Source organism: Acanthisitta chloris, unplaced genomic scaffold (genome assembly GCF_000695815.1).
Source record: "Acanthisitta chloris isolate BGI_N310 unplaced genomic scaffold, ASM69581v1 scaffold3549, whole genome shotgun sequence".
NCBI classification, from domain to species: Eukaryota; Metazoa; Chordata; class Aves; order Passeriformes; family Acanthisittidae; genus Acanthisitta; species Acanthisitta chloris.
In genome coordinates this window covers 74,073-100,308 of record NW_008691980.1, presented here as the reverse complement: position 1 = coordinate 100,308, position 26,236 = coordinate 74,073, and the positions used below count along the sequence as shown (strand labels likewise).

The following is a 26,236-nucleotide window of genomic DNA, read 5'->3' as shown; positions in this document are numbered from 1 at the left end:
CTATGCAATAACAGTCAGAAACCTTTCAATCTGGTAGTTTTGGTATTAAGATTAAATTAGACATTAATGGTTTTCATCTAAAAACGTATAAACTAAACCACCTCTTTTATTTTATGCATTAAAAACAATGAGGTAGGCACAAAAAATAAACATATGTAGTTTGGATTTTTATTTCTCTTTTTTTTTCCTTTTTTTTTCCTTTTTTTTTCTTTATTTTTAGTTCTGCGAGTGCAGACTGTGGTAAAACTGTTGTTGCACTTCTAGGTTTAAACAAAAATTAAACCTTTAACTGAGGCAGTGCTAATACTGTGACATAACCAAGTTCTGGCCTAACACAGAATCATTATAGAAAATGAATTTTTTTTCCTTTTTTTTTTTTTTTTTATCATCTGCACATGTTTCAGGCAACACCTGGTACACAGAAAAATGACTAAAGTTATTGGCCAGGCCAAAATAAAACTGCAGAAACAAACAAAAAAAACCCCTAAGAATTCCACCCCGAGCCCCTTCCCACCCACCCTGTCCCCAAGAAGAAGTTATTCTAGTCACTGTGTCTTTCACATTTTATAAATATTAACTTCTTAAAACCTGCACCTTCCTCTTTGTCCACATATTGTCACATTACAAAAAAGAAATGTCAATTAAATACATTGTTAACATTACTAGACTAGATCTGCCCTCTGTTTCAGCCAGTCTGACTCTCTACACCACTTCTCACCTTCTCTTGCCTCCTGTCCACTCAACAAACAGCATGTTCATGGTAAGCCTGGTTTGTTTTTTATGCCTTTTTTTTCCCCTTCTCTGTTTTACCACTAACAAACAGAGTCCTTCAAGGCCTAGGAATCCTGGAGCTGAAGGGAAAAGAAGACCTGAAGCTTTCTAGCGTGATCCCGAATCTCAAAGACATTGTAGCACCTGATGGCAATATCTTTACAGCACCAGCTGCGGCGCAGCCTCAGTTGCAAAACATAAAGAAACCTAACACCAGTGATGCCTGCACACACATTTACACAGAGTGCTGCATTCGTGCAGGTCTGTACTCCAGTTGAAAGTAATTCCAAGTTATGAAGATCTCAGACTCTGGATGTCAGCAATTCCTCGCCAAATCCCAACGCTTCTACCAGCTCAGAAGAGAAGTCCTGCCAAGGGTCATGAAATAAACTTGACTGCTTCCACCTGACCGTACGGAGGCAAAGAAAACCTGCAGGGAAAAGAGATTGGCAAAGTCAACAGGAAGGGCAGCAGTGGCCCCAATATCTGCAGTGCAATTGCAGTGCTGGGCTGGCTCTGGTGGGGATGGAGTTGACATTCTCCACAGTGACCTGGATGCTGTTGGGCTTTGCATCTGTGGTTACTACAGTGGTGCTAACACCAGTACTCTGGTACTGCTGAACAATACTTGCACAGCAGCAAGGCCTTCTCTCCATCCCCCTCCCCCCTAAAAGACCAGTGGGCTGGGATGGACAAGAGATTGGGATGGGACAATGCTGGGACAGTTGACCCAAACTGACCAAAGGGATGTCCTGTAACACAGAGCATCATGTGCAGCAATAAAAGCTCAGGGAAAGGGAGAGGACAGGGGGGATGTTGTGGGGATGACATTTGTCTTCCCAAGCAAGCATGACATGTGCAAAGTGTCTAGGCCTGCCAGTGGGAGGTTGTGTATTAATTCCTTATTTTGTCTGGCTTGCATGCACAGCTTCTGCTGTCTTATCAAACTGACTTCATCTCCATCTATGAGACTTTTTGCCTTACTATCTTCTCCCCATTCCATGGGAGAGGCAGGAGAGCTGGAGGCTGGGTGGGTGTTTGGCTGCTGGTCAGGACCACCCCAGCCCAAGAAGCCAACTAAAGTATACATTTATCATCTGGGTAACAAGCAGGAGGTGAGAGGATTGTACCTTGTCGTTGCGTTCACATAAGAATTTGAGTCTTTGTGCCCTTTTGTGCATGAACACACCATCCAAGTGTCCAGTTTCCACCGATCGTATCTCGATCGCCTTTTCTCCCCAGCCCATGATCTGGTTAGACCGGATGTAAGCTTTGGGAAGAGAACAGCTCATTAGGACAGGGAGAGGGAAATGTGGATAAATGCAAAAAGCAAGGAACATACTGACACACTCTGATTAAAAATGATAAAATCATAGAATTTTAGGGGTTGGAATGGACATTAGAGATCATCTAGTCCCAACCTCCCCTGCCCTGGGCAGGGACACCTCCCACCAGAGCAGGTTGCTCAAGGCTCATCCAACCTGGCTGTGAACACTGCCAGGGTTGGGGCAGCCATAGCCTCCCTGGGCAACCTGGGACAGTGTCTCACCACCAGAACAGGGAAAAACTTTTCCTAATATCTAACCTAAGTTTCCCCTCCTTCAATTTGAATCCATTGCCCCTTGTCCTGTCACTGCAGCTCCTAACAAAGAGTTTCTCTGCAGCTTCCCTGGAGCCCCTTCAGCTCCTGGAAGGTGCTCTGAGGTCTCCACACAACCTTCTCTTCTCCAGGCTGAACAGCCCCAACTCCCTCAGCCTGTCCTCACAGGGGAGATGCTCCAATGCCCTTAGCAACTTCGTGGCCTCCTCTGGACTTGCTCCAGCAGTTCCACGTCCTTCTTACGTTGAGGGCACCAGAACTGCACACAGTATTCCAGGTGGGAATGGACCTGCATGTGCATATTATAGCTACACACATGTCCAGAGTGCTATTTCTGTCCTCAAAACATTCAGGAGGCCTAAAAATACCCTTTTAAAAAACAAATTTCTATGTGTGTTTTATACTTCTTCCCTGAGCATTCATGACACAAAGGGAACTTTATAACCTTTAATTAAATGAAGAGAACATCAAATTCCCACACAGGCTTTTTCTCTCAAGTTTGGCAAAGAGACAGTTTAAATAGGTGTTGACAAGGAGAAAGCAGAAGCCAAGGTTTAAATAGACTAAGCCTATCCACTCCAGCATGTCCCCAGCACCAGCTCTGTGTCCTATGGTGTTATTTTCCCTCCTTGAAGGAGTTTCTCAGGAAAAACACGGACTGAGAGGGAACAGGAAAACTATAAAAAAATTAGCTAGCCTCCCTTAATAGGAGTAATACTTCAAAAACTCATCTCCTTGAGAAAGCCAACTGGTCTGAAAAGCATTCTGTGTATCTCAAAAGAGGTTCATGTTAAGCTCTCAAAATAAAATAACATTATTTGACATATCACTTCCCTTTGTGCATGAATTCAGCAAAAAAAATCAAACATTTTTCCTTAGAGTACCCCAGGGGAACACAGATTAGTGGCAGCATGAGGAAAAAAAGCCTGTTCTTGATAGCAGCAAGGAAATAAAATAAAAAGGAAAGCCATCAGCATTATGAAAAGGTATATTCCAAAAGCAATTTGATGGATAGTCTTAGGAACACTGTCAAAAATGACATATGGGAACTCACTGAACAGTTGCCCTCTGATTTGCATGTATACTTAACAGAAAAATAAAAAGAACCTCTTAGCCAGCAAAATTAAAAGATAATTTTGCAGTGCTTCCTTTTTATATATTTTTTCACACTAATTTTCAGTGGAATTAAAGCAAATTGTCTACTACAGTAGAGATGTCAGAGATCCACTACAGTAGTATCTACTACAGTACACCAAAAACATTGTGCATACCATCATAATGGAAAATGATTTCTTTTTGAATATGCCACTAGTGCTAACTGGGCCAAATAGCCTAAAAATTGTCAGCCAAGATGTTCAGATGGTGTCAGCTGCCTCAGTGCCATTTACTTCACTAGCATTTCAGTCTCCAAAGGCTCTGGAATTTGTCAGCTGATAAATTTTGCTTGCTTTTAGATCTAGTCAAGAGTTAATCACCACAGGAGTGACCATGCTGTGCATGAAACTTCTTTGAATTTCCTCCTGTGTTGCTCCAACAGCTATCAGCAGTCACCTCCCAATACATGCAGGCATTCCTCAGCAGGTAAAATGCAATGTGACTACAGCCTATGCTATGCTCAGCAGCACGACCAGTAAGAGGGAACCTGGTTTGTACTTGTACTTTTTCTACACTCATTGCTCCCACTCACAAAACTACCTTACTTTGAACTGGAGAGATGAGGGAGAGTAGTGCTAGGATAGATAAGCAATCTGCAGGTGAATGAAACACATCAAATCAGATACACAGTTTGTAAACTACATGGAATTCCCCACAATATTTTACTCATCTGCCACCTTGCATGTCTTTATACTAAAGGTTTCCATGACTTTGTCTTGCAAAAACTTTGCAGCAGCTTACAGAGGTCACGGTGAGTTTTTCAATCATGAACTCCACAACTTGCTTGTTTGGTTTTTGTTCTTAAAAACTTGAGTACAAAACAGATCCATGTGATTACTCTTCACTTTGCACAGTTGTTTTCCAGAAATAATACACCATCGTAGTTTCTTCAACTGAAGCCAAACTCCATGTTCCTCCCTCCTGCTCCATATCATATGGCTCAGCAGAGGTACTTACCAACTGAAGTTGGCATTTCTCCCCACTGCAGAACCACATCCTTGGTTATCCTTCCATATGTGTTGACATAAACTCCTTCATCCTCGTAGCAGACCAGTAGCTCCATCCCATCCGTGTTTGGGAGAATGATGATTGCATGAGGTTGGATACTACTCTGGATCTACAGAGACAGAGGAGAAGAAGCTTTTGTTTAAATGCTGCAGACCCTGTGCTGGAAAAAAAGGACTGGGTGACTTTTGATTTTGGTCAACAAATCAGGGATTCATAGAATCTTAGAATGGTTTGGGTTGGAAGGGACCTTCAAGATCATCTAGTCCCAAATTCACCGACTTTACAAGTGCTAGATCTGCTCCTCTTGAGCTAGATACCCAACACAGTGACCAAGACCTGTAAACCCTTGGGGCACAAATCCTCTCACCTTAAGGCAGATATGCAAAACCAGGCAAGATTAATTTCCCTGTAGAGGTGTCCATTTCTTTCCATGGACAGCAAGCAGCCCAGATGAAGACATCAGACCTCTGCACTGGAAAGAGTAATGCTTGGGGAGGCCCCTCTGACACCTCTGTGCATAATGAACAACAGGAAACCTTGGGATCTAAGGCCACCTGGCCTTTGCCAACCCTGTTGAAACTCCTCAGTGGGCTGTTGTGCCATCTGTACTGTTAGGCACTTGCAATGCATTTGGCCATTTAGCTGCTACCCCTGCAACACTCACGTCGGCCTATGTCAGATCTGAGTGACCAACTCTCAACCATAGAGACATTACTGACCGTGAGGACACAACTGACAATGAGGCACAAGCTCAGAACCCTCCAATCATAGAGACATTACTGACCGTGAGGACATGACTGACAATGAGGCACAAGCTCAGACCCCTCCACCCAATTTATGGCAGTGATCCACAGGGACAGCCTGACACGTTGGCCACTTGAGGAACGGAAGGGTTGTGGGGCAGAAGGGGATGATATACCCAAAAGAAAGAGAAAACCCAACCCCAGCAGCAGCTCTTACATGTGTTGGTAGATAAATATCATAGACAGATCCTGAATCCACATCAACGGCGTGGAAACCAGCGCAGGAGCCATAGATCACTTTTAGTCTCTGGCCTTCTTCTACGGTGAGATCCACCAGCAATGGCTTATGTACCAATTCTCCAAAGGACTGTGAGACAACCATCAGTGAGATTTACTTGACTGCTTAGAACAACAGTGGGTTACATAAAAACATCTTCTAATGCACACATGGGTTTCTTCCTCCACATCTCTCTGGTCCCGTGTCACCAGTCGCTTAGGCTAACGTCTCTCCTCATGGGTGAGGACAGATTACTCTGCAAACTGTGGCTTTTCAATCACCTAACAACATAAACTATTTTCTGTAGGGTTCACTTGGTCTGTTTGTTTTTTTAGCAAGAACTGTTTTCCCCAAAGTTCAGGGCAATCTGATACTCCTGTAGGACTTACTTCAACCTACACAACCAACAGTAACTGTCTGTAAATCAGTCTGGCAATTATACCAAGCCAGCTAACTTCATTCTTTCAGCATTCAAGAAAGAAAACCCATAACAATGCTGAGTATCACTTCATGACTTGCTCTGCTCAAGACAGAAAAGTTTAGCCTCAGTTGACTCCTCTGTCTCACGTTTTATTTACAGAGAGATTGAACAAAGAGTTGTGCTATTGTGTCATTACTAGTTTATGCTTGGTTACAATCTAGATCTTTAAGTGTATTTATTGCCTATTAGAGCTAAAAAACTAAGTAAAGTCTAACACAAAGTTTGTGGAGATTTACCAAAGAACCTGTAATACAGCCACGATAAAATATCAGAACACTTTAGTATAAGGGGTGTGAGTAAAACCCACAGCTGAGATATACTGTTACCTTAAAGGCCATAAATTTATGGTATGGCTTTGGTGCCCATGCATAGACTTCCACAGAACTCTTCAATGCAATTACCAAGAACTTGATTCTTTCATATTTTACTGAAAGGAAAGGAACCAAAAAGAGAATTCAGCAGTAATTCCAAACTCATTCCAATTTCTTCAGGAAACCAGAAAACACATATAAGTGTAGACAAATACCATCGTTTTGAAGGGTTTAGTAACATTGCATTTCAGGATTGTTAATTCTATGTAGTTAAGCATTTTGACACATTTATGCCACAAAATACTCTTAGCAATAACTGAACATGTCATTGTATTTAGAACTACCTAGTCAGTACACACTTACTTACACTTTTGCTTTTGCACATAGACAGTGCTGACTCATCAAGACAAAAAAATCAGTTTTCAGACAGGTAAGGAGACTGTGACTGTGCCAGAGTGCCAGTCACAGCACTGGCAGTGGTGCTCTGAGCTGATGGTAAAATTCCCCAGAGGAAAAGATGAAAAAAACCCAACCTAATAAAAAAATAAATCAAGAAACAACTCCATTTCAAAAGCAGAAGGCAGGTTTGATAGTGGGGAACTTTCCTTTGTCCATAAAGTCTGAGATAACTCATTTAAGGAAAAAAAATCCACATAATTTATCAGAAATAAAGTATCATCACAAAGGGATCCATAGATGCTTGAATACATCTCTGCTGCCTCATTTGAACAGCTGACTAAACCAAGCACCAGAAAAAGCTCTGTTCACTCCTGCTCTTCCCAGGAGGGGACTGACACAGTCTAGAAATGGCCATTCCAGAAATCTGGTTGCATCTGTACTTCCAGTTACCATATGGGAAGGGATAACACCACGCAGAGTTACAAATGTTGGGGTTCATTTACCTGTTCCCAGGACTCATTTTCAGGAAAGAAAAAAGTAGCATTATTTAGATGACACTCAGAAACCTCTAGAGGTTTCTGCAGCCTACCAAGTTTTAGGGCACTATGACACCTTTTTCAAAACAGTAAATAATTCCATGCCTTTTCTGCCATTGTATGTCCCAACCAAAACTGATTTTGAAACATATCAGGGGTGAAAATCTCAGACTTGTGAGAAGGACACTTCTTTAATAAATACTATTTTAATGCCTTTTAGACATTTTACTGTTGTTCAAGCCTGCAGTCCTTGTCTCTTGGTAGGCAAGAGGGAGACAAAGCTACTACTTGCTCTTTTTACTCTGCAGGAAAGCAAGACTATTGAACTGTAAGTGTTAAAGGACTTGACACTTTTTCAACAGACAAAAAGAAGTCTCTCAACCTCCACAGCTGTACTGAGTGAAAAACAGAGCTTTTGTTCAATCTTGTCGAGCTTACAAGACTTCCTGGAATTTTTTTTCTCGGGGAAGAGGGGGGTGTCAAACAAAACCACCTTATCTCTGAAAGGGGACCTTTGATAATCCCCATTCTTTGCTCTGGGTGCTATCTGGGAATTCACCCAAATCTGAAAGTTTCAAAAGAGCAATTTATCATTTAGAGGAGCCAAAAGTTGCCTGAAGCAACTGAGATCCATAAATATCACTTTGCCCTGACATCCGAGCCCCTGTTGCATCAAAGAGACAAGGAAGCGATCGGTGCCAGCTGCCTTGGTGACTGCATCCAGACTGGGAGCCCCACAATTGGCACAGCTCTCCTTCTGGGGAACTCAAGCACAGCTGTCAAAGAGGCCTCTCACTACCTGAAGAAGTCTACTGTGTTACTCTGGTTCAGAGGGAAGTTCAGTGCCAGGCTGCAGCCCAGGGTAACAAACCCCTCTTCATCTGGAAGAGAATGCTTTTTGTTTCAGAAGCTTCCCTGCTGGAAAGCTTCCTTTCAATAGCTGTTGGTGTATTGTTAACAGGCCACTTCATTATGCTGCTGACACCCTGGGGTCTGATACCAGAGAAGTGCATTATTAGCTGTTTTCGGGGTCAAGATCCTGGTTACAGCCCTCGTTATTGATTACACCCCACCAGCAGGTTTTTCCAAGACAGAACAGTTTGATTGCTGCTGCTCCACATTGACTGACACAGCTGGAAAGGAACTGAGCTGGCTCTTGGGAGAAAATCAAATCAAAGGCAACATCCAGTGCCCATTAGGATGCACCATGAAACCAAAGCAAGAGAAAGAGCTCTTGGTTCCTAACCCCATCTGCAGGGCTGCAGGCTCACTGCACATTCCACTGGCTGGGAATGCTACTTATCTTTCACTAGCTTTGGTGGAAGTTTCTGTAGCCAAATCCATTGAAACTACTTGAAACCACTCAAAGGGCACCTGCTTAGCAAAACACACTTCATCCTGTAATTGTACTGCAGTGGATCTGAGACAGCATTAGGGAATTTCATGAGCTAAGGGGAATCAATGAATCATCTTGAAGTTAAACATATGCTTCTGTTCCCAGATGCTTTCCCAAAGCTCATGCACTAGCTGGGCTTCCTTTTTCCTCCCACTCTCTTTTTTTTTCTTTTTCTTTTTTTTCCCCCCACTGTCTTTAAAATCTACATTAAAGAGACTTTTTAAAAATCTATTCCAGCATGTAAATTCATCATGGTAAAAGATCAGGGAAACCTGTTGGTGAACAGCTGCTGGGGACAAGAATCCCTGAGCTATCTAAAGGGTTTAAGAGATGTGGTGAAATGTTACCAGCCCTCACTGGCCATATCAGCACCCTCTGGAAGCTACATCCATTACAGGAAGGAGACTGATGGGGATTTTCACCCTCTCCAGTTCACAGCCCATCATCCCACCACAAAACCTCTCTCATCTTCAGTTGAACCCAGACATTTGCCATCTCTTCTGGTGCTTTGCCACCAAGGTTCACCCTGAGGAATATGTAAGACAGCTAGAAATAAACCCACCCAAACCTTAAACCTAGTAGCCACATGTACAGTTCCTTTACTCATCCAGCTATTATCCCAACTATTTGACTACTGCATTCACTACTCACCAACTTTATAGTGCACACAGCCTTCCAAGTCGCCCACCGTTGTCCAGCCCTGTTTCTTTTCTACTTCAGGGTCGTTGTGAAGGATTTTATTTCTTAACCAGGACAAATAGTAAACTCGCAACTTGTTCTTCTTACCTGGGCACAAAAGGAAAAAAACCTGCTTTATTTCCACAGGAAAATACCTGAAAAAAGCCTTGCCCAAGCCAGCAGAAAGCCCTGCAGAGGACACCAAAGTAATAATGAAGGAAAAACTGCTACAACCACAGAAATCTCGCTCTGTTTTTATGTCCACAATGGCTTCAGTCCAGACTCCACCCAGACATGTTGCTTCCTGGTAATCAATGACAGAGACACATGGTAATACCACATGAACATAAATGACAAACTCAAGGCAACTTCAGCTGGCTGGTTCTCAGGATGCAAGCAGCTTGCATCAGAACAGGGCTGTACTCCCACAACAAACACACCAGAGAGTCATGCACTGAGATTAAAAAGAAATGTATATAGCTGAGTCAGAATGGCTCTTTTTGGCACATAACTGGAGGAGAGCAGCAGGATGGAATATGAGACCAGAAATTCTCTATACAGGTATCATAAGGAGTAGGATTGGCTTTAAAGGAGGAAGCATAATTGAAGAATATGGATATAAAATGTATTTTTACAAACTCTTCCCAGTTAGTGATCAGGACTTTTCCATCCCTTACATCATCCTTGGAGACACAAACTGATGAATCTTTAATAAGATTATTCACTATTCTCCTGGTGTAAAAGTGCACCAAACAAGGAAACCAAACCATATCACCACTGAACCACTTTACACCTGTTCTGTGGGAAGGAAGAATGTACAACATCTGAAATTGCTGTGAGGGAATTTCACGTGGCCCATGCAAACTTCAGCCTCTTGCTAAAAGCTGATGACTGCTTTGTCAGCAGCCCTTCCCTTGTGCTGCATGGGGTGTAATACTTATCAGGCTGCACACAGAAACTGTGAGAGGTATTTCTTCTCCACAAGTGAGAGAAGCTACTTGCCCAGGCTGCCCTATCTTCCACTGACAATGCATCTGCCAGGTCATCAAAACACAGCTCAGGCTCTGAACTCTCAGGAGGAGAAGGTCTCTTTGAATGCAAAGCAAGGTTCCTGATAAACTTTATCAGTGATCCTTTAACAACTAGTGGCCTACAAAGCATGTGCTGAACTAGTGAGAAGGTGGCCCTAAATGCACATCCTCAAAACTTGCATTCCCCTCCTTCCAGCTGCTTTGCTGCTCGAAGCCATTCCAGTTCCACAGAGGGAGCTGTGGAGAGGGAAGGAGATCATCCATGCTTTGACTAGGAGCCATTTAATAAAGCTCCCTGAGGTCTCTGTGCAAGGAAAGGAAACAGGAGATGCTCTCAGGGACCCTACTTGTCAGTAGAGTAGCTCCATGTTAGTGCTTCACCAGCCACCATGAGGAGGCCAAGTGGCTGCAGACAGTGTTTCACAGCCCTTGGAGGTGAGAGGAGGGCAGTGACCTGTAGTGCAGCCACTGCTGGGCTGGCCAAATGACACAGTACTGCTCTGTGCTGCAGAAAGCCATGTCAGGATGGTCCACCTGGCAGATCCAGCTACAGAGCTCAGCTAATGTCTTTAATTTGCCTTTTCAGTTTGCACGTGATGCCTCCTGATGGATCAGTTCCCAACTGGCTGCTCATTTCAGACACAGGGATGGGGACAGTGGCTGCAGCAGGACATGAGGACTGAGCATTGAGACCATCCTGCTGTGGGTCCTGCTCAAAGCTGGCACAGAGCCCCTACCCTGATGCCAAGGGCTCCTGTACCAGAGCTGGGCTTGTCCTGAAAAGCACCTGCAGGGGCTGGGGCAGCATATAGGGAAGCACAACTTGCAAACAGGCTGCTCCATGGACTCCAGCACCACAAGCCATTGCATTACAAAGACACTCGGTCTAAAAGGTCTTTTTATGATTATTTGGTAGGGGAAGGGCATGAGGAAATGAGGAGGCAGTTTTAAAGTCAAAAATTCTGTTCCCTGAGATTCAGTTGAAGGGCATGAGGAAATGAGGAGGCAGTTCTAAAGTCCAAAATTCTGTTCCCTGAGATTCAGTTTAAAGTGGAATGGGAGACCAGACATCAAATACTGTTATTTAATTTTAAAAGCCCTTCTGTTGTGATGGCATCCAAGGAAATGTGAAGTAACATTGCGCTGTCCTTTGTTTATCTCCACTCCAAATGGGACTGTGGATTTGGCAGAAAATAAGCACCCTGATTTATTGCCTGACTTCATATTTATTAAGTCATGTTTCATAAAGGGATAAAGCCCCACCACTCCCAGAGATTTCTCAAGATTTGGAGAAGGGACTAGAGCAGGAAAAGTATTCCCAGAAGTCCCACAGCTGACCAAGGAAAGGTCCTTCCATGAAAATACTGCAAAGAATAGCCATAAAGGCCCTTTTGGAAACACTAAAAAATAGGAAACATAATCCAGACCAGAAGGCACTGCAATTCTGGGCAAGATCTGAGGGCTCAAGGTCAGTACAATCCACCAAACATTTTAAAGCATCATGAGTGCTTGTCGACCAGGAGACAAATTCTCCCTCAGATATTTCCATGGCTGTAGTTTCTCCAGTAGCTTAGTCAAACACTCAGAACAAACAGTACACATGAGAATTTCCCAGCATGTGGCTAATTTTTTTTCCCTTTTGGTTCACATGATGTGCACTAGGGTATTTCTCCCCAGCCAGATAAGTTTTTCAAAACAACAGGGAAATATCTCAAGTGTGTGCCCATTGTGTTTTGGTGTCTAGACCACAAGGAAAGTCACAAGGCAGGAAATTCCTCTGCCTTCTGCAGCCTGACATGAAAAGAGCAGGACTGGTTAGCTATATAAACATGGCTATGCATGTACTTCAACAAGTTATGCTGCTCTTAATGTTCATATTTGGAGTGCTGGGGGGAGGGTTAGATCCTTCTGTTTGTAAAGCTCTACCAGTCAGTTTAAACAGCTCTCAAAATTCAGGTCTAATTTTATGGCTTTTTTGGGGGGGAGGGGGTGAAATAAGAAAGAAAACTCTGCTCCAGCCATCAAATGAACTATCAGTCAGTGACTTCTGTGAGAAGTCCCAGCTTGGATTCTCCCACAGACATAGTTTCAAATGCTAAGTCCCTTTTCCTATACTGAGTTTTTGTTTTTATTGTCCCTGTGGTTTTTAATTATTAAGCAGGCAGATTCCAACCAGTTCTTCCACTCTGTGATCTCTTCCTACCTTCCTGGTGCCACCATCAGCCAGTTGGGCTGGCAAAACCCTCAGGGAGCCACAACTGGAGTGTGTTCTGTATGCACATTGCTGCTCTCTCCTCCAGTGCTTTTATGACTCTGCACTATACCACCTGAGCAGCCAAAACTGTGTTTTTGCCTCTCAACAGTATGAACTGAAGAACCAATCAACTCCTCTGCTTTGACCTGCAAAGCTTTCTTGTACCATCTACAGCAGCTCAGTATATCAGTATCAAAAGCTTTCATTGTCAAAAAGTTCTGTAATTCAGATATAAACTGGGTCAAGAATTGATTTCATGTTTTCAGACTCAAGAGTGTATATTAAAAGCAATTTTGGGTGACAATCCTCTCCAAATCCTAACACACTGCAACTTCTTTGCACAATGTGGTGACACCTTTCAAACCCCACCACCGTCAGCACATCCCTGCACAGGAAACTCAAGGGAACACATGGCTGAGTGTGCTGCAGGGAGCTGAGCAATGCTCCCAGAAAAGCTGCAGCAGTGCTAGGACAAAGCTCAGAGGCAGATTCATGACCAATCTGCCAAAACATACCATTTGCAGAAACACAACCTCATTTCAGCATTTTGGCTGGAGAGGTGAAGCGACTCACCGCAAAGAAAAAGATGCTTAGTCCAGCATGAGGGTAAAAAACCTGAGAACTGCAGGGCAGAAGGCAAAAGCAGCATGTAAGGAGGAGCCTGGGCATGACAGCATTATGGTTTCACTAGGGATGCTCCCCTAGCCCTGCCTTTCAGTGGGCAAAGATGCCACTTTCCTGCCTCGTGCTCCAGTAACCTTCCATAAACATAGGAGATGGGACAGAGACGAAGGCATAAACCAGCCAAAGACTGATCCCTTAAGGGTTAATGTAGCATGTCTCCACAGAGGAAGCAATAGTTTCTTCAGGAAACAAAAAAAAGGGATGTGTCAGGGTACTCCAACTGCCACTGCCACAAACATAAATAAACCTAAACCAATTATACACAAGATTGAATGGCAGACACTTGTCGCCTGTGTAGGGTATGTTTCCAGCCGACAGATTTTACACCAAGTCGGATTATACAATATTTTTGTTTACAAGGTCTGCTATAGAATAAACTCTATCAAATGGTGCCTTTCAAGCAGCTTACATTTTGATATGCAGCATTAGACATCAAAAGGACACACAGCGGGTTGTGTATTTTTAAACGCTGCTTGATTCATCTCTTTCCTTTTATAGATTTCACAGCAGAGCTGTAGCTGAGAACATGGCAAGCACCAAGCCACTAAAACTCTGTTGTTCCAGGCAGAAACAAAGTTCTGTGTTGATGACACCAGCACAGGCACAGTTCTTTGGACCTGTAGTAGCCCAGCATTGCCAATGGACTGAATTCCATTAAATTGTCTAGGTGTGTGTCCTTTCACACAAGGGTTGGAAGAGACAGAGTTCCTCCAGTGGATTCAGAAAGGTTCAACAAAAATTCACCTGGGTCTGAACAACCACCCAGGGAATGCTGTGAGAAACCTCATTTAACATCCTCTCCCTGTAAGACTGATTTCCCAAACGAACCAAAACAAAAGGAAGGTAAATGGCTGAAGGACACCTGTGAAGAAGTGAGATTAACACTGCACCACATCAAGTTGTCTAACAGCAGGATAACCCTATGCAGTAACTCTCTGGAGCCAAAGAGTCTGGAACCTCAAGCTTCATAAAACACATTTTTCATCAGTGCACACAAAACAAACACAACAATCACCACCAGCCTTCATCTCCCACTGCTTTGCCATCTGCAAGTAGCACCCTGTGAGAGACCAGGCCAAAACCTGCACCAATCTGCCTCTTCACTCTGAAACTTCCACACCATGTATACATTGTACTCCTCTCTCTCAAACACACACTCTCACTGCACATCACTCTTACTTCTCTACTTCACAAGAGCTTTTCCCATTCTATAGATAGTAACACACAAGAAAGATGTCTTTAAACCCAAATTTAAACCATGTTTTGGTTAGAAAGAGGTCAGGTTGAAAGCAGTCTTGACAGAGCCATTTCCATAAAGCATTAACTTGCAGCTCTCAAATATCAAACATGCAAACAAACCCAATGTCCCAATCCCACACAGCATTTTTAAAGGCCACCCCCAGGAGGAAGGACAGGGGACAAGCAGGCATGGTGTCGTGTGGAAAATGATTCACTTGCAGAAATAAACTTTAGACTCAGAGATGGAAACCCCACTGACTTCCATCAAAAATCAGGAATTCCCCTCAACACACAGACTGCCAAGAAAAGCTCTCTGTCACACCATGTCAGATGGGGGAAAAAACACAATGTTCAACAGTTAACTTTACCAGAAATTGTCACCAAGACATTCAGCCCTTCAAGTACATCCATTTGCTGGAATCGTCTTCGATTGATGAGTGGATAAACCTTCCCCTGACCACTTCTGTCTAGCAGCATCAGACCACTTTCAGTGCCCACTAACAAGTTCACTCCTAGGAGAAACAAAACCAAGTTAGTCACATATTCTCATGAACTGATGACTGACAGAGCTCTTGTTTCAAGCTGGTCTAACCACTGCTGGTTGGGTCTCTGTTGCCTGCAGCCTGAAAGATCTCATGATGCAGAGGTTCTCTACATCACCTGCCCACAGTGACTACTGACACCCAACAGGAGTGAGAGACTGTCAGACCACAGAGAACTTTCTAGAGCAGCAGTTCTCAAACAAAAAAGTTGGCTAATGTTGGAGGAGGGGTGAGACACAAAGTGCTACACAAGCTTATGTATTCCAAAAATGTATTTGCTGTCGGTATGGGAACACTTTCCAAGAGTCTACAAAACCTTAGTACTTAAAATCAATTAACATTTGAAATGTAATAAATGCATATATTAGATTAAGCTTTAAAAATCTATTACTATATCATCACTTTAAAATTCCCTAACTATTTATTTGTGATAGTGTTGCAAGTCCAGAAGCTCACGAATTCTGCAGAGACAGGCCAGATACAGAACAGGGAATGGAAATCAAACCAAATGTGTAACTTGCTTTATTAGACTTACATGCTGCCATCCTTAAGCATAAGAAAATAATGAAATAAGAAAAACAAAACTCACATAAAATTATCTTGGTTATATTGCCTAATGGCCTTAATCCCTAGTCAGATAATTAATCCCTGGAGACAACCATACTGGTGCCAATGGGCTATCTGGGCTGATCCCATAATAATGAACCTTTTCTCATCCAGCAGGTAGGCCCAGAGCACAGGTGTGTGTGTCTCAGTGTGGTCTGCACCTACAGCAGTGACATGGCTTATCACAACACCAGAAAGAGCACTGCTCACCCAAACAACACCCTGGCTACCAGGCATGGGAGTGGTTTGCAAAAGGGAGGGCACATTAACCCTGACCCAGGGGACACAGTGTCTCTCAAAGGGGAGAAGGTGTTAGGAGGGAGCAGAGCAGCAGCCAGGAGGAAGAGATGATGGGGAAGGGGACTGAGCTGCTGGTGCTGGAGCACTATGAACAGCCTCTGGCTGGATGAGAAGAACTTATGTAGACCATGGTGAGGATGGAAATCATCATGCATCTCCATTTTCCTCTTTCACCTCTTCAATAAGGAAACTTCAGAGGTTCCAGCAGTCCCCAGAAACAATCAGGCCTCTCTGCTCAGATTTGCTACTCCTTCAGGAAGGCCTGTTGCCCTCCCAGGCTCTCCTTCAGCTGCTGACACCTCCTCCATCCCTATCCTGCCTGCCTCCTGCCTCTGCAGCCCCCACAGATTCTGATCCCATCCCACAGCCCCATGGGCATTTCACCCCGAGGGCACTGCACACAGACTGTCTCTCATACTGGGAGCAATCCTCAGATTGGGAAGTGGCAGCAGGAAGCAGCCAGAGTGAGCCACACATGAGTCAGGGCTCAGCACAGGCTGCAGCAGCACCAAACCAGCCAAGAAGTGCCCAGCAGTTGGTCTCCTTTCTGCAGCTCCAGGACCCACTGACTAAAGCTCTAAGTGATTCAGCTGCAACACATATTTTTGTATTTTTTCCATTGTGGATTACAATTCAAAGCAAGCCACATGCAAACTGCTCCTTCCACTCCTTGTGCATCAGAGCCCCATTGCTCCCACCTCCACCTTGATCTTTTCTTCTGCTGCCTTTGTGGAGAAGTTGTTTCTGCTTTGAGTTCACATGCACACCTGTGCCTGATCCCTCCCCTTAGAGACATACACTTTGAGATGAAACTAATGAGGTACCACGCTGGTGGCAAGCAGTGCCTGGATTTTAAAACACAGGCACCCTCATTACTCACAGACAGCAGAGCTCTCCTACCATCACCCTACAATTAAGCTGTCCTGTTTTTTCACACAAATGGAAATACTTCCTGAAAAACATACAGGCTGTCTGTGGAGGCTGGGTGCAAAAATCTATGCTGTGGCACCCATGACTTTCACCCCTCAGAGCTAGAAGAAACAGCATCACAGACCTAATGCAATCAGCAGCTTGCCAGATACTACTAGCATTACCACTGGTAAAGGCAAAGCAAAGCAAAGCTAGGCCCCCCCAAAGCATCATCATGAAATTTGCTCAAGGGTAAAGAAAGCTAAACCTTATCAAGTAATAAGCATGTGTACCAGCTTGCATCACCACTGGTTTGGCCCCAAATGCTCAACAAGGAAGTGTTACAGCTGTAAAACACCTCTAGGATTTTACACCTGTTCTTTAGATCACCATAACAGTCAGATACATAGATCAAAGAAATATAAAACCATTAACACGAATTGCTAATGGCAAAACAAGGCAGATCAGAGAAATTATGAGTCAGCCTGACTGATACCATACAATTTCTCTCTGCCTTTGCCCTCTCACAGCCTGCAAGTCTTCATTTTATCCATACATATGGATACAACCAGAAATAGTATCAGAGCAAAAATTCTTACCAGTAAATTCTGGAAATAAAGAAAATATCAGATAGAAAGATAAAGTATTAAGAGAGCTACTTAATTGACACAAGCAAGACTGGAACAACAGTGCTGTTCTGAGAAACAAGAAATGCTGGAAATAATCCCAAAAGAGAACTAAAGCCTTGGAAAGAGCTGTGAAAATGTAAAAAAGGGCAAGTGGACTGTGTTACCTACACAATCATCATGTGACTCAGGGGAATGGCCAACACTTCTCTGTAGTGTTTTTAATGATATGTATGTGTATTTACAGTCTGTCAAGTTTAGGGATACTCAATAAATATGTAACGTACACAAGCATCAACTTTTAACATTTAGAGAGCGAAAGAAGGTGCCCCCTTAGATTCTGGACAAGAAAGGACACAGCAGGGAAAAGCTTTCACTGGGTGTTGCAGCAGTGATTCTATATTGTAGCAGGCAACAAGTCCTGCTCTAAGCCTTTCATCAGCGTGGGATCCTGACTGTCTGACACTGACACAAATTATCCTTGTGCCAAGGAGCCCAGACACACTTGGTCAGCTGACATATCCAGCTTCTCCCTGCACTAACCACTCTTAATGAAGCTGAGCCAGTCTCAGATTGGAAAATGTCTCTCCGACCCTTCTCTTTCCCCTCTTCCTTCCCACGTAAACTGATGACTGAGGTGGAAAGTCATCTCATGAAACACATCTAATCAAGCTCTGTAACAATACATCAGTAAGAAACTCAAGCAGAGGATTATTTTTCAAAAGAAATACCCTGTGGGCACCAGGTGTACAATGCAAAGACTACTACAAGCCACCAAAAGCTGCAAGTGATGGACTAACAGGGTTTAGAGAGAGCTGAAAAGGATATCCTTATCAGCTGATTGAAGCCTCTTCGAAGTAACTAATGACAGGACAAGAGGAAATAGCCTCAAGCTGTGCCAAGGGAGGTTCAGGTTGGACACCAGGAATAATTTTTTTCACTGAAAGGGTGGTTAAGCACTGGAACAGGCTGCTCAAGGGAGGTGGTGGAATCACCATCCCTGCAAGTGTTCAAGAAACAACTGGTTGTGGCACACAGTGCTATGGTCTAGTTGATATAGCAGCATTTGGTCAAAGGTTGGATTTGATGAACCTGAAGGCCTTTTCCAACCTTAATGATTCTACAATTCTAACTCTGAACTGTGCCATCAGGAACATATATATACACCAGTGGGAAATTATACGAGAGCAGAAGCAACACACTGTAAAAACCACACTAATAATCAACTCTTGCAACAGAAAGATGCAAACTCGGAATAAACGCAGAGAAACAGTTGTGGAGATACATTATCAAAGACTGCAAACTCATAGTGGCACAACTACAGTTCAGAAGTGCAGGAGGCAATGGAGGAAGATGTTTGCATTACCCCATAAGGCAGCACACAGGATCTCAGAATTGAACCTCTTCTTGTATTTGCGGATCTCTGGGGTATCGCTCTGCGGCCGAGTATTGGTGGGATTCACGTTCACAACCGATCCCTTCCGCGTAGGGTCTTGCCTTATTGCCTCAGATCTCATTGCTTCACTAGAAAATCCTACTGGAAAGAAAAGTAAAGTGCATGTCATATCCCTCAAGTGCTTAATTCTGGCCATATATCCTTTACGTCGTACAACCCAAATCGGTAACTGAGAATACTGAGCAAGTCTTTCTTTTTGTAAGAAATGTAAATGGAAAAAGAAAATAAACTATGCAATCCATTGCAAATCAAATCAAAAGCATGATGGTAACATTCTTAAGTACTTTAAAGAGCCACTGAAGTCACTGAACCCTTTTTCATTTGTCGTCTTCGGCTACTTTACTTACCCACAGAAGTCACAGTTGTCCCACTAGATGGAGAAATCTGTAGTAATCTGGGGTCTATAAAAGGTGTAAAGGAGGAGGAAGATTTGTGTTTCTGGAGTGTGTTACTAGCGGACTGAGTCTGCAATGTAAATTTCAACTTAATTAATATTAATGACAATAAAAAGCATGAATAACAACAACCAACATTTTTCAGTCACTACAGAATTATGCTACAGAGCCTCCCCAAGCTTTTATACTTCCTTTATAGATACACAATGCACTGCAGGCACCACACCTGAACTAGATACATATGCACATTGCACATGTTACAGCATAATGTAATTAGCTAAATTGCTGCCCTGAACCTCAGCTGCTAGCGAAGCTATTTAGGACAGGCCACTGCAATCAGGCACAAAGCGAGGGAATGTCTCTCCTTTTAAAAATCTGGTTACATGTATGTAGACTTTCTTATCTGCAAGCTGTTCACTGTCTACTATTTCTGAGTCTGTGAAGCATCTCCTAAAGTGACTAGTTAAATAAATGATGAAGTTTGATCTCTTGGCTTGTGCAACAAAATCAGAACCATCTGGGACCAAGCATTCACTTCTGTGATGGATTATGTTTCAATGTTTGCTCCTGTTCGTTCTCCCTATTTTGTTTAACCTGAGCCTCTTGCCAGAAAGCTGCAGCAGGTTCTTCCACCTTTATTTGACAAAGCAACATATTAAACCTGTACCAAACAAAGGGGCTCATTAGTGTGGAAAGTGTAGCAAATGGTGATATGACACTATGAATATGTAGTGGATAAAAATCACTGGTGCTTGCTGAGTTATGAGGTCTAAACATGAAAAAAAACATAAAGAAAGGAAGAAGACAAGTGAAACAATGAACTGTTAAAAGTGGGAATGGAACGACTTAAAAACCCTTGCCAGTTTAGTATTACAGTGACAATATTGCATACTGAAGCAGAATGGGACAAGTGTAAAAAAAGAAAATATATAAAAGGTGTGCATGTGGGTCAGTTATACCAAGCAGTACTGGGCTTTTGCTCAGCCTTATGCAAACATAGTTAAGAGACACTTCTTTAGCATCAACTAATCTTCAACCTCTGATCTTTCTAAGCTTCTACTCTGCAGAAAAAACCAGCAATGGGTCTTCAGAGTGTACTGCTCTCCTGCACAGCTCAATACTAAAAAGTTCTTTCGTCACCAGGTACTGCCACAGCCTCCACTTCCCAAGCTGAGTTAACTGAACCCTACATATTTATGGCTTAGATCAAAGCAATGAGCAAGTGTATCTCTGGATCAATCAACTGATCTCTATAACCTACAAGACTGTGCTTTCAGAAAGATCAAAGACCAGTGAAGCCTAGCTGAAAATTAAGTATTATGCTGAATGAATTTGCAGGAGGAAACCCTCCCTCCCACCCACCCTCCTGCTCCGTGGTTCAGAAGCATTTTGGATGATGTGGTTAACATGTGCATTGCCATCAGCCTACCCAGCTCACTGCACCCTCTCCTCAGCACAGCACTTGCACACCTACACGGCAGGACTCTACTCTGAGAAGCAGCAGCTACTTTTCACCAAGTTTTGCTCCCCCTGTACCACCCCTGCTCAAGAGGCTCTCCCTGCAAGCCAGGCTGGTCACCCAGACAGGGATGGAGATACCATACTCTCCAAGCAAGGAGAGTAAGCTCCTTGCTTACTGCTAGGGCTGGGAGGGGGCAAACGATGCCCTTTGTTCATTCACACTTGTGCATCTCCTCTGCTGCTAGAGCTTACACACAGGTGAAGGACCAGGCTTTCCCACCAGCACTTGCTAAGGGAAGACACCATCCTAGGATCCACCCAGGAGAGGAAGAGGGAGCTTCCCCTACAGTGAAGCCTTGCTTCTCCACTGGGACACAACCAGTGCTGGTGGAGAACAAGTCATCTTTACACAGCTGCTTTTCAGGGTACACAAATACCTGGAAAAAGCCCCAAATATTTCCCACCATTCATTATTCCAAAATAACAATTCCTCAAGCTTTTGCAACCCTCCCAGGCAACACCTGATTTGTTCACCCAGCCCAGGCAAGCTTTAAAGAGCAAAATCCATGGTCACTTCCTCTCCCAAAGGGGGAGTTTACACAAGCAGCTCCTCATACGTGTAGAGAGAGTTACTAGTCCAGCCTTTACTGACAAGGCCAAAATTAATCACTAAATTCTGAAGAGGCACATTGCTTGCAATTAGCCTGCTCCCAGAATAAAACAACATCAAAAAAAAAGGAGTATTGGCTTGAAAACGCAGTAGTCAAGTTTAGTTTCAAACGAACGCCATGCAATTAATGACTCACTAAGAGGAAGCAAAAATAGTAAACTGTCAAGTTTGGCGTGGGACTGCTCTAGAGTTAAGGGCTTCTTACACAGAACTGAAATGTGTTATTTGGGGGGTGGGAATAAAGGTGACAGAAAAAAAAAGCAGGGGAGATTGGCTGGAGTTCCTTTGCAAACTAGCTACTAGGCAATGCTGCTATAACCCTACGAAAGCAGCCAGCTGTGGTGTAAGACATACCTCATTAGTAGTTAGCTTGTCCTGGGGTGTCTGTGGGGACATGGTGGGTGTCGGCTGGCTGGAGGATGGGGAGGAGGAGGTGGAGGAGGTGGAGGAGGAATGGCTTTGCTGTAAGAGATCTGGCAAGAGGTGAATGCGACCGGCAAAGCCATTGCTCTCATGATGGCTGGCACGCTTTTTGTCAACTGTACTCTGCAGAAAAAACAGGCACACTTGTCTTGCTCAAGTGCTGCTTAAAGGTCTATATCCCTAACAACCTCTCTCCTTCTCTCCCTACCTTTTCACACTTTTTTTTTTTCTTTCTTTTTAAAAATAAGCTGATCATCCATGCTTTGATGCCTGGATGGAAAGGGAAAGTGGGCAGAGGTACTAGAAGTCATCAAATTCCCACCTCTTCCAACAGGCAAAAGCTTGGTTCATGTGATTGACTTGCACAGACAGTTCCATCAATTAACAAAAGAGCAACTGTGCTGGTAAGTCAGACACCACGACAGGGACAAGCACATTTTTGGGGGTGGGCTGAGGATTTCTTCCCCTATTGTTTTGTTTAAAACTAACTTAGATCCTACACAGATAGCAGTTTGGACCTTCTGGAGAATGCCTTCAGCTAACTATTTAAAACAATAACCATGAAATCTTAATTTTCAAACCAGAGGGCTCAACTGAAGACATTGGCATTCAGTGGTGAAACTCAGAAATGAGATTACTGAGGAAACTCGTATAAGCTAGCACGCTCATTAACACACAAGCTCATTTAAGAGCAGGGAATCATTATCTTTCAGGGGCACAAGAATGCAGTGTTTTCAGAATCAAAGGCAACAACACAGTGCTCTAGCTCTGTCCACAATCTCTGCCTCACCACTTATTTTGTTTCTCCCCCACGCTAACTGCTGCATGAATTTATATGTACATGTGTGTGTATGTTATCTGGGTGGTCTGTATGCCCTCAACTACAGGCTCAAAACAATTTAAAAAGACCATAAATGGTCCCACCCCAGTCTCCCTCCCAGCCCCACTCCTGAGACACATGTTTGGTTCTATGGTAAAACTATAACTAAGTTCTTGCTCCAGGTACTTCCTCCATACACCTGCAGCTTTTCTACCCTTCTCTCCCACAGACTTTTGAGATATTCTGCATGGTGCTGCCATGGGTGTCACTGGAAAGCATGCAAAACAGAAGCAAGGGGTGAAGGGCTACTCTCCTCTCTGCATGCATCAAACATCTTGTTCATCTGAAATTCACTACAGCTGCGTCTTGATAACACGAACAACAAATATAATGTAGAAACAGCATGGGTGAATGAGCGAGTGGGTTAATGAGCACAGAAAGGGTGCAGCACTGCACAGGGAAGGAAAAGCAATACCTGTCGGACAATTAAGGTGCCCTCCTTAGAAGGAGTCAAGGCAGGTTCACTCTCCACGTCATCGTGGACGATCATGGTTTTCACTGACTCTGTTTCACCATTGCTCAAGTTCAACGTTGACCTATTTGTCAGACAAGAAATAACTGGAGTGAGATAAAAGCACCAGTGCCCTAACTGTCACTGCCCTGCATTAAGGCACACTCAAAATTTCTTTGTATTGTGACCAGAGCGGAATATTTATATAACCTGCCTAGAAAAGCCTCTCTAAAATAATAAAAAAATAAATAAATCAGGAGACTCCTAAATGCTGCTGCTGGTCTAGTAACAAATCCAGAGAGAAGAGGCAAAGGATGTAATTTATAGAAGCCTACTTTTTGAGAAGATTATCCTCAGTGTTTGAAAATATGAACATACAAGGCTGCTATGCCTTGCTCAGAGAGTGTAGTAAGCTAAAAGAACCAACATACAAGCTAAACACCCAACATCCTTTTCCTTCAATCCCCTGTGAAGGAAAACAGATGCAAAACACTGTTAGAAGAACTAACACTGCTCGGACATCATCTGGTCCAGAAGTAGATTCATCTGCTCCTTCTTGTTCCATATCATCATCTTCCTCATCTGTTGTCCCTGACTCCTCACTTGAGGATGAGTAATCCGTTACTTTATGTGGAGGTCTCACATCCTCTACTGCTCGCAATTCCTTTGCCAATGCAGTTAAATCCTGATGGGAGAGGGAAGGAAAAAAATGAAACAAACTGATGCTGCAAGAGAGAAAAGTTTGCAAGACAAACTCACAGGATTAGTGCCCAAGTTTACTCACATGTCCACTGCTGAGTTTCCATTGCCCCAACAGCACCATTTCCTTTGACTTACTCATTCCTAATAGTTACCAAAACTCACTTTCTGATAAATTAAAGCACCAGAAAAGTCATTCTAAGGGGTTTGGCCATATCATAGAGAAATGTGCATACTTTGAAGCCCAACTATCTTGATTATGACTTCAGTTTATTCTATTATACCACCTGAAGGACATGCACAAGCACCAGGGCCCAATGTCACATAGTGGTTAACTGTTGCATATGTTTTTCTGAACTTTACAGGTTGATAACATCCACTTCAAGAAATCTAGGTAGCAGAAGGATCCTAAGACTTATTGAACCACCCAAGGCACAGCTGCAGACAGCTGATCTCTTTGAAACCTTTTGATCCATTTCCAGTTGCATGGAACTGTGCTCAAGAGTTCACCTGGGAAGTTTGATTCATTAGCAGCACCAGCTCAGACACACACATGACTGTCAAACAATATGGGACATAAGTTGTTTTTCTGTCTGCAGCTTGGAGTGTGGGCAAACAGAGTTTTCTGTCAGTGCAATGTGCTCTGAGTTGTGTAGCTGTGCTTTATTTAGCTGAATACAGTTTATGGCAAACACTTCACACATTATAGTATCAGAAGTGAAGGACCAACCTCTATGTTTCTTTAAGAGAGCTGACAGATTTGGCTGCTAGTGCAATATCATAAGAGATACAGCAAGAGAAGAAAGTTTTAAGGAAATCCCAAAGAGTTCCCCCACATACAGCTGGACATAGAGCTGTAATCAACTGTAATAGCAGCCAGACAAAGGAAATGTCAGAAATCTTTCACAGAAAGTAGCAACAAGTTAAGGTCTTACCACTTCCTGCACCATTCAGCCCAGCATTGGCACATTCAGGTCAAATGCACGATCATTGGTCCAGCACCAGGAAGGAAGCACAGGATTGAAAGAGAGAAAGGCAAAGGTTAGGAAGGAAGAAGACCACAGAGCAGAAATCAATTCCAGAAGCAGAGAAAACACTAATATTTAAAGTCCTGTGATGTGTGCAGGCAGTTGCACAGCACAGAATGTGCTGCTAGGCCCACAGTTACTCAAGATGAAGCTCACCCACAATGGAAGTTCACACTGGACTTTTTGTGAGCCTGCCTGAAAGAGAAGATGGGCAGGGGAAAGTGGATGCAACTCACAGCAGGCTTGATAGGTCTGAAGACTTCCTTTTTCTCTTCAGGCTTTTTAGGTGCACTTTCATGACGCTGTGATGGTGAACCCTCTGATTTGGATGATGCTGCATGTGCCAAGGCCCCGAAAGGAACACAGAACAAAGCAGGTTAAGCAGGGAGCTAAAATATGGTTTTTTACTTTACTTCAGAGTGGGGACAAGAGGTGAGAAGACTATCAGGTGGTGTGTGACAGCAATACCTGTTTCACTGGTTCACTATTACATAGCTCCTGCAGGACTATACAAAAAACATCCTAAGATGTGATTTTTTGAGTGCAACTGACCTATGACTGAAGCCAAAGTAATCAGTCACACAACTGTGAATCAAAAACCCTAGTGTGACCACAAGCTGGAAAACCTCCATCAGCATCCAGTGTGGCCCAGCTGAGACCCATCCACAGCAGTCTGCAACCTGTCAACAACCACCAAGGTGACAGGCAACGAACATGGGAACGTGCCCTTGAACACAGGAGGAAGGGAGCTATGAGGACATGGAGACTGGGCTGTTTGCACATAAAAGAATGCCCAGGGACAGGAGGGGAGTCAAATAACAATAAAACATTTTGATGACAACTTCTGTGCCTCCTGCCTTTCCCAAGCAAGGACACACAGCCAAAGGAGTAAGGGAAGCTAACCCATCTTTGACACTGCTGCATGCTCAAAGGTCATTCGCTGTGAGGGTTATCACTCTTCATTTTGGACTGTTTCACAACTTAATAAACTTAGAAACACGATGCTACAAAGGGAATAACAATAAAACATTTTGATGACAACTTCTGTGCCTCCTGCCTTTCCCAAGCAAGGACACACAGCCAAAGGAGTAAGGGAAGCTAACCCATCTTTGACACTGCTGCATGCTCAAAGGTCATTCGCTGTGAGGGTTATCACTCTTCATTTTGGACTGTTTCACAACTTAATAAACTTAGAAACACGATGCTACAAAGGGAGATTACATCTCA

At 43.5% G+C, this 26,236-nt stretch overlaps 2 protein-coding genes across 2 annotated transcripts in view; both read right to left on the bottom strand.

Moving 5' to 3' along the window:
* Positions 1-759, bottom strand: part of IL1R2 (interleukin 1 receptor, type II) — a 42,136-nt gene extending 41,377 nt beyond the window's left edge. The window contains 1 exon segment of the mRNA XM_009082477.1: positions 719-759. Coding sequence (XP_009080725.1) covers positions 719-759 — 41 coding nt within the window.
* A 28-nt stretch (positions 760-787) lies between these two features.
* The window catches only part of MAP4K4 (mitogen-activated protein kinase kinase kinase kinase 4), an 89,441-nt gene continuing 63,992 nt past the window's right edge, over positions 788-26,236 (bottom strand). The window contains exons 17-29 of the mRNA XM_009082476.1: positions 25,246-25,343; positions 23,792-23,967; positions 23,247-23,367; positions 21,883-22,074; positions 19,350-19,467; positions 18,913-19,083; positions 14,932-15,075; positions 9,329-9,463; positions 6,362-6,462; positions 5,495-5,644; positions 4,484-4,643; positions 1,902-2,041; positions 788-1,201 (exon numbers count right to left, since the gene is read on the bottom strand). Coding sequence (XP_009080724.1) covers positions 1,118-1,201; positions 1,902-2,041; positions 4,484-4,643; positions 5,495-5,644; positions 6,362-6,462; positions 9,329-9,463; positions 14,932-15,075; positions 18,913-19,083; positions 19,350-19,467; positions 21,883-22,074; positions 23,247-23,367; positions 23,792-23,967; positions 25,246-25,343 — 1,790 coding nt within the window. The 3' untranslated portion in view covers positions 788-1,117. The remainder of the gene's footprint in view (positions 1,202-1,901; positions 2,042-4,483; positions 4,644-5,494; positions 5,645-6,361; positions 6,463-9,328; positions 9,464-14,931; positions 15,076-18,912; positions 19,084-19,349; positions 19,468-21,882; positions 22,075-23,246; positions 23,368-23,791; positions 23,968-25,245; positions 25,344-26,236) is intronic.